Genomic DNA, 8,920 nt, shown 5'->3' on the forward strand with positions numbered 1-8,920 from the left:
TACATGACATATCGACAACTAACTTCTTATCGACTTGAACTAAAGAACCTCAATGAAAGTCATGAAACTTGATATTTAATTGTAACAAAGCATACATAGTATAAAATTAAAGTAAACCTTAAAAGGTAAACCATAGTTTAAACTTAAATTATCTTTATTTACTATCGAAACATCATATTTCACCGATTTACTTTCAAGCATAGACATATTACAAACTATAACCGAATGAAGACGACCAAAAAATAAATAAAATTGTTATGTGATGATTGAATGAATTCACTCTACTTATTGACCGGTTTTATCAAACTAATTTATAATTTGACGCTAATCCTGTGATTCATTAACTTTAACTTTATTTCATTATACTTTGTTTCATTTGCTTCTATTGTCTGTTTATTAAATTTCAACACCACCATGTTATGTCAAAAATAGTCTTCCAGAAATGAGAAAATGAGACAAAAAAGAGTAAGAAGAAATAAGTAAATGAATTAATGAGTCAGAGAGTATCCATTATAAATCTTTTAAGAGTCATACAAGCTAAGAAATCTATATGAAACAATTTTTTTTTACCAAACCAGTTAAGATAGGATAGCTCCTCAAGAGGAGATCCTTAAAACCCACTCTTATAGAAGTAAATGAATTAATGAGTCAGAGAGTATCCATTATAAATTTAATACTATTGATATGATTTTTATAATAAGGGGGTTTGAGTTTGAGTTTGGCTCTAGGCCTCAACAATCCCAGGACCGGCACTGCTTCGGAGTCACCATCGGTGGCCCCCCGTAGGCAAAAGGGAGGAAGGGGAAGGACCTCTTCTGCAAGTACAACGCCTCCGCCATCGACGTCCCCGGTAAGCTTTGATCCGTAGACACGAGTACCGTTTACATCCGAACATGAGAATCCGTGACAACGGCACAGGTCCCAAGGCGAACCTCCTGGCCTCGTTCACCGCCAAGTACAAGGTGTACCTGGTGATGGGCGCGGTGGAGCGGCACGGGCGCACGTTGTACAACACGGTGCTCTTCTTCAGTCCGGCGGGGGAGCTACTCGGGAAGCATCGAAAGCTGGTGCCCACGACGCTGGAGCGCGTGCTCTGGGGGTGCGGGGACGGCTCCACGCTCTCGGTCTACGACACCCCGATCGGCCGCGTCGGCGCGCTCGTGTGCTGGGAGAGCAAGATGCCGCTGGCCCGGGCCACGCTCTACGGCAAGGGCCTGGAGATCTACTGCACGCCCACCGCCGACGACTCCAATCTCTGGCAGGCGTCTGCGACGCACGTCGCGCACGAGGGCGGGTGCTTCCTCCTGTCCGCCAACCAGTTCTGCAGCAGGAAGGACTACCCGCCCCCGCCCGAGTACGCCTTCACCGGGTTCGACGAGGAGCCCACGCCGGATGACGTCCTCTGCCATGACGGCAGCGTCATCGTCTCGCCATCCGAGGCCATCCTCGTAGGACCAAAGTACGACGGCAAGGGACTCCTCACGGCCGATCTAGGTGCGTAGTACTATTTGTTGAACATTTGGTCAATTTACGACTTATATTAATCCATAAATACGACTTAAACAATAATAACAGTACCACTAACCATACTGTAACAGTACCACTACTGCAGATAGTATTTAACAGTGCAGCAACCAAGTGCGCTAAAAACACTAACAGAATAGCATATGAACAATAGCGCACAGTGGGATTAGATTTATACCCTAGGGTGGGACTGCCGGTACCCACGGACAGTGAGCCACCATCTTCTCCGTCGTTGGTGCGGCCACCAGTCCTCCTCGTGTCCACCATGTTGCAGAGGAGGTCACGTCGGGAGACTCCTGTAGGTGCGGTGTCGGAGCAGTGGCACAGGAAGCTCCTCCAGGTGCGGTGTCGCAGCAGTAGCACGGGAAGCTCCTGCAGGTGCAGGTGCGGCGTCGGAGCAGTAGAACGAGACTCTCCCGTCAGGAAGCAGAAGCCCCCGAACAGGAAACTGCAGACGAGGCAGCAGTCGCACCGGGAAGCCGGCGCTCCCCAAAAACTTGATTCCCCACCTACCCGTGCAGGTACGCTTAACGGGGGAAGTTCTGGAGGCCTGCTACCGAAGCTCCAGTCGGAGATGCAGACGAACAGCTCAGCGCTCAGATATTGCGGAGAGGAGGAAGAGGAAGAGTCGGGTCTCGCACACCTAGAACAGGGGCGCCCTCCCCTCATTATAGCCGCGCAATTCCCCATCTATCCGTTAGGCCCTGTCGGGGAAATGAACCTGGACAGGGTGGTTGGGCGTTGGGTGTTGGCTGCAGCGGCTAGGGTTTTGGTTGGGCCAAGCGACAAAACCAGGCCACGGCCCCGGCCCGTCGCGCACGGGCGGCATGGCTCGGCGGTGGCGGCGCGCGCGTGTGGCCTCCCGGTTCTCCCTCTCAACTTGTCTATGTGAGAGTCCTAAGACTCACTATTTAAGTTGATAACCTTTTTAGTGAATTTCCCATATGGTACTAATCACTTTTCCACTTAACAATAATTGTGGGCCTTTGAAGTTTATTTGATTAATTAGAATAAATAATGGGCCTGGCCCAAATTAATCTAACAATCCCCACCAAACTTCAGAAGTCCATAGTTAATGTCTTCAGATCGGAGCTTGTTTGATATACCAGTGTTTCGATGGAGACTGTTAAGTTGAACATCCATCTAGAAAAGGAGTTTACACTCATTTACAACTGACCAATGGACTATGCCTTGAATTGACAGTTTTATGCAAAGTGAGGCTCACTCGATTCCTTTACTGATACTAGGCTGCCTGTAGCATCCCCTCTGGTTGGAGCATATAAGTCATACTCCTAGCCTATTTATGAGTATCTAGAGATCACCCAAATCTCATAGATTGCGACTAGCAATCGAACTCACATAGGTGTGTTCCTTTAAGATGCCCTGTAGGCCGACATCTTTGCTTCTCATTAAGCCACTCGGATCACATTGAAGTATTTACCAACCTGCCATACAGATAGGAAGAGAAGTGCATTACTCAAGAGATTGACCTTTATTAAAAAGGGTCTCTTCCCTCAGTCTACCCATAGCTTGTTTCACCATCCTAATTCACGGGATCTCCGATCACATAGGACAGGTTGCCACCACGATAGAACTTCATGTGGGTCTCAGTCCCATCTCACTCGATGCACTATCTATCATATTACGTGATAGTCCCTTAGTAAATTGATCTGCCAGATTTTTAGACGTATGGACATAGTCCAATGCTATTACTCCGGAGTTTCTCAATTTTCTGACAGATTTTAACCGCCGCTTTACATGCCTAGTGGTCTTCATGTTATCCTTTGAACTGTTTATCTTGATAATTACTATTTGGTTATCACAGTTCATAGAAATTGCGGGCATAGGTTTTTCAACCACCGGCAAATCCATAAGGAGCTCACGGAGCCATTCAGCCTCAACAGTAGCGGTATCAAGTGCTGCAAGTTCTGCTTCCATTGTTGACCTTGTTAAGATGGTCTGCTTGCAAGACTTCCAGGAAACAGCACCACCTCCAAGTGTGAATGTATATCCACTTGTGGCTTTTAACTCATCAGCATCAGATATCCAATTTGCATCACAATAGCCCTCGAGTACCTTCGGGTACCCCGTATAGTGAATGCCAAAGCTCAACGTTCCCTTTAGATAGCGCAATATTCTTTCAAGAGCACGCCAGTGATCATCTCCTAGATTTGAAACAAACCGGCTTAATTTGCTCACAGCAAATGAGATGTCAGGTCTCGTTGCACTAGCCAAGTACATTAGCGAGCCGATGATTTGGGAGTATCTCAACTGATCCCTCATTATTCTTTGGTTCTTTCTCAAGATCACGCTTGGATCATAGGGAGTGGACACGGGCTTGCAGTCACTATAACCAAAGCGACTCAGTACCTTTTCCACATAGTGAGTTTGTACAAGTGTTACCCCACCATTTTCTCCCCATAGAAGTTTGATGTTTAGTATCACATCAGCCACTCCCAAGTCCTTCATGTCAAAGCTCTTTGACAGAAAGTCCTTGACTTCCTCAATCACATTGAGGCTTGTCCCAAAGATTAGTATGTCATCCACATACAAGCACAGGATTACTCCTTCTCCCCCACCATAGCGGTAGTACACACATTTGTTGGCTTCATTCGCAACAAAACTAGCAGATGTCATAGTTTTATCAAACTTTTCATGCCATTGCTTAGGTGCTTGTTTTAGGCCATACAAAGACTTCAATAATTTACACACCTTTCCTTCTTGACCTTCTACTACGAAGCCATCAGGCTGATCCATGTAGATCTCCTCATCTAGCTCCCCATTTAGGAAAGCCGTCTTAACATCCATCTGATGAACGAAAAGACCATGAGACGCAGCCAGGGCAAGCAGTACTTGGATTGTGGTCAATCGGGCCACTGGTGAATAAGTATCAAAGAAGTCCTCGCCTTCTTTCTGGGTATAACCCTTAGCCACAAGCCTTGCCTTGTACTTTTCAATCGTACCATCAGGCCTAAGCTTTTTCTTGAACACTCATTTACATCCTACAGGCTTGCACCCGTAAGGACGATCAATAATCTCCCAAGTTCTATTGGTCATAATTGAATCCATCTCACTTCACACTACTTCCTTCCAGTAGTCAGCGTCGGGAGAGGAAAATGCCTCAGCAATGGTGCTTGGAGTGTCATCCACGAGGTATATAGTGAAATCATCACCAAAAGACTTTACAGTCCTCTGTCTCTTACTCTTTCGAGTAGCTCCACTATTATCCTCCTCTGGATTCTCAACACATGTTTGTTCAAGATGTTCTGTTGGCGCCACGGGGGAATCAACAGGTTTTTGACTAGATGTGCTAGGTTCATTTCCTCTCATAGGAAATTCATTCTCAAAGAATATAGCATCTCTAGACTCAATCACTGCACCAACACGCATGTCAGGTACTCCAGAGCTTACAACTAGGAATCTATAGCTGACGCTGTGTAAAGCATAACCGAGGAACACACAATCTATAGTTTTTAGTCCAAGTTTGCGCTTTTTGACGATTGGCACATTCACCTTGGCCAAGCATCCCCAAGTGCGTAGGTATGAGAGAGTCAACCTTTTCTTTTCCCATTCCTCGAATGGTGTTACTTCTTTATTCTTTATAGGAACTCTATTCAGGACATTACATGTCGTCAATATAGCCTCACCCCACCATTCGTTGGAAAGTCCCGCAGTGTCTAACATGGCGTTAACCAAATCAGTTAGAGTGCGATTCTTTCGTTTGGCAATCCCATTGGATTGGGGGGAGTATGGAGGCGTCCTCTCATGAATAATTCCATGTTCCTCGCAGAATGAATCAAACTCATGTGAAAAGTATTCTCCCCCATGGTTAGACCTCAACCGTTTGATTTTTCTTTCCAATTGGTTCTCTACTTTGGCTTTATAGATTTTAAAATAATGCATTGCTTCATCCTTTGTTTTTAGCAAGTACACATAGCAAAATCTAGTGCTATCATCAATAAGAGTCATGAAATATTTCTTTCCTCCTTTGGTCAATACACCATTCATCTCGCACAGATCAGAATGAATGAGATCTAGCGGTGCCAAATTTCTTGCCTCTTTCACAGCCTTGTGAGGCTTGCGAGGTTGCTTCGCTTGAACACAAGCATGGCACTTAGACCCTTTGACCAGATCGATTTTGGGGATTAATTTTAAACTAGCTAAGCGCGTCATACAACCAACATTGATGTGACAGAGTCGGGAATGCCAAACATTAGACTCATTATCATTTCTCACATGGTTCACAATTTTATCACAAGAATCCATCAAAGAGAAGCGGAACAAGCCTCCGCTTTCATAGCCTTTTCCAACAAAGGTTCCATACTTGGATACAACACATTTATTGGACTCAAATACAAGTCTAAAGCCATCTCTACATAATAGAGATCCACTAACGAGATTCTTCTTGATGGAGGGGACATGCTACATGTTCTTTAGCTGCACGATCTTTCCCGAAGTAAACTTCAGATTGATCGTACCAACACCAAGTATAGCAGCATACGTACCGTTTCCCATCAGCAAGGAGCAACCTCTTTGTTCCTGATAAGAAGAAAACAAAGAAACATCAGAACAAACATGAATGTTAGCACCCGTGTTAACCCACCACTTAGGCGAGAGACAAACTGAAAAAATTGTAGGTAGGTGATTACCGTACCCAGATCCTCTAGATTCGCTAACAACCATGTTTGCGGACTTCTTCTGCTTGTCCTTGCGGTCAGGGCACTCTTTTGCCCAATGGTCAGATGCACCGTAGACAAAGCAAAGGCCCTTTTCTTTTTCCTTGCCCTTCTTCTTAAAAGTTGCAGCTTTAGGCTTGACTGCAGGCCTGTTTTTCTTCTTCCTCTGTGCGGCATGAAAGTTCTTCTTTTGCACCAGATTGGCGCTAGAACTTTCCTCATGCGCTTTCTTTTCATGAGTTTCCTTTGCCCTAGCATTCTCCTCCACACCAAGAGTAGCAATGAGATCAGTCACACTGAACACTTGCCTCCTGTGCTTTAGAGTAGTGGCAAAGCTCGACCAAGTAGGTGGTAGCTTAGCGATGATACCGCCGGCCACAAACTTGTCAGGCAACTCACACTCATTGTTCTGGAGTTCCTTTGCCAGCATTTGTATCTCATGAGCCTGCTCTACTACAGATCGGTCATCGACCATCTTGTAGTCATAGAACTTCTCCATGATGTACAATTCAGTGCTAGCATCGGCAACACCCAACTTGGCCTCAAGTGCATCCCACATGTCCTTGCCAATGTCCATATCCATGTACACTTGCACCATGGTTTCAGCTAATATGCTGATGAGACCCCCCTTGAATAAGTTATCTGCCTCATTGAACTTAATCTCCTCCTCGTGAGAGAAAGGAGGTTCAATGCGCTTTCCCTTGATCACGTGCTCACAACGCATACTAGTGAACCACAGCTTGGAGCGGACACGCCACACTTTATAGTTGGATCCATCATCTTTCAATGGTGGTGGTTTTAGTGACGCAGCAAAACTAGCAGCCGAAAATGACCTATCAAGTTTTTGGATTGTTGAACATTTGGTCAATTTACGACTTATATTAATCCATAAATACAACTTAAACAATAATAACAGTACCACTAACCATACTGTAACAGCACCACTACTGCAGATAGTATTTAACAGTGCAGCAACCAAGTGCGCTAAAAATGTTAACAGAATAGCATATGAACAATAGCGCACAGTGAGATTAGATTTATACCCTAGGGTGGGACTGCCGGTACCCGTGGATAGTGAGCGTTCTCCGTCGTTGGTGCGGCCACCAGTCCTCCTCGTGTCCACCATGTTGCAGAGGAGGTCGCGTCGGGAGACTCCTGTAGGTGCGGTGTCGGAGTAGTGGCACGGGAAGCTCCTCCAGGTGCGGTGTCGCAGCAGTAGCACGGGAAGCTCCTGCAGGTGCAGGTGCGGCATCGGAGCAGTAGAACGAGACTCTCCTGTCAGGAAGCAGAAGCCCCCGAACAGAAAACTGCAGATGAGGCAGCAGTCGCACCGGGAAGCCGGCGCTCCCCAAAAACTTGATTCCCCGCCTACCCGTGCAGGTACGCTTGACGGGGAAAGTTCCGGAGGCCTGCTACCGAAGCTCCGGTCGGAGATGCAGACGAACAGCTCAGCGCTCAGATGTTGCGGAGAGGAGGAAGAGGAAGAGTCGGGTCTCGCACACCTAGAACAGGGGCGCCCTCCCCTCATTATAGCCGCGCAATTCCCCATCTGTCCGTTAGGCCCTGTCGGGGGAATGAACCTGGACAGGGTGGTTGGGCGTTGGGAGTTGGCTGCGGCGGCTAGGGTTTTGGTTGGGCCAAGCGACAAAACCAGGCCATGGCCCCGGCCCGTCGCGGGCGGCGCGGCTCGGCGGCGGCGGCGCGCGCGTGTGGCCTCCCGGTTCTCCCTCTCAACTTGTCTATGTGAGAGTCCTAAGACTCACTATTTAAGTTGATAACCTTTTTAGTGAATTTCCCATATGGTACTAATCACTTTTCCACTTAACAATAATTATAAGCCTTTGAAGTTTATTTGATTAATTAGAATAAATAATGGACCTGGCCCAAATTAATCTAACACTACTGAGGATCGAGAACTAACTCATCTGGCTGTTCATCACGGCACGTCTTTGTGCGCTGACACGTTCGCTGTGTGCCGTGTGCAGATTTCAGTGAAATCGTTCGGGCCAAGTTCGACTTCGACGTCGTGGGGCACTCCTCGCGCCCTGAGGTGTTGACCTTGGTCGTCAAGGACCAGGCGCAGCTCCCTGTGATTTACAATTCTGCCTCTCAAAATTAAAGGCTTCATCATAAAAGTTATAATTTTATTGTGAACTTAAGGTTGTAGATTACATTGTTAAATACAATTCGTATATGTTATCTTCATTCATGTGTGACTATATAAAAAAAACTTATAATATTTTAACTATGTGCTACATAAGAGTGTAAATAAAGTGCCTCGACTTATCCACTAGTTAGTGCAACATATTTTAGAAAAATCATAATTATTTCATATAACCTCATATAGGGATAACATTTATATAAATATTGTGGGCACCTAAAAGATCTGCAATTTTGTAGTTTACAATATTTCCGTTTAAAACCATATTTTGTAGTTGACAATATTTTCGCTTAAAGCCATATCATACCAAAATAATCAATTTAGCGTTCAGATCTACAAATAGATATATGAACATATGTATCTTTCATATAATTTTATCTTTATCTGAATTCATTTAGAAAAGTTATGATTTTTTAAGATGAGTTGACAGAGAAAAGAAAACACCGCCAATTCAACTAGCGGTAAGTGCTTCCTTCCGGTTCAATTGGCGGCAGTAATACAGTTTTGCAAAAGTTTGGTTTGGATAAGTTTTTTTTTTTAAAACGAAATTTAAAAATAA

General features: G+C 45.4%; 1 protein-coding gene across 1 annotated transcript; it reads left to right on the plus strand.

Moving 5' to 3' along the window:
- Positions 1-959: 959 nt before the first annotated feature.
- On the plus strand, positions 960-8,379 carry LOC136496662 (bifunctional nitrilase/nitrile hydratase NIT4-like). Its single transcript, XM_066492389.1, has 2 exons — positions 960-1,494; positions 8,186-8,379. Exons 1-2 carry the CDS (start codon positions 975-977, stop codon positions 8,317-8,319), a joined length of 654 nt encoding a protein of 217 aa, XP_066348486.1. The 5' UTR covers positions 960-974; the 3' UTR covers positions 8,320-8,379.
- The last annotated feature ends 541 nt before the right edge of the window (positions 8,380-8,920 follow it).

The sequence above is a fragment of the Miscanthus floridulus genome, chromosome 12, assembly GCF_019320115.1.
Source record: "Miscanthus floridulus cultivar M001 chromosome 12, ASM1932011v1, whole genome shotgun sequence".
Classification (NCBI taxonomy): Eukaryota; Viridiplantae; Streptophyta; class Magnoliopsida; order Poales; family Poaceae; genus Miscanthus; species Miscanthus floridulus.

Bases quoted from the DNA above. Each gene is read 5' to 3' on its own strand.
- LOC136496662 (XM_066492389.1), top strand. From the start codon at position 975: ATGGGCGCGGTGGAGCGGCACGGGCGCACGTTGTACAACACGGTGCTC. The intron at 1,495-8,185 runs GTGCGTAGTACT...TGCCGTGTGCAG, and splicing joins ACTCCTCACGGCCGATCTAG to ATTTCAGTGAAATCGTTCGG.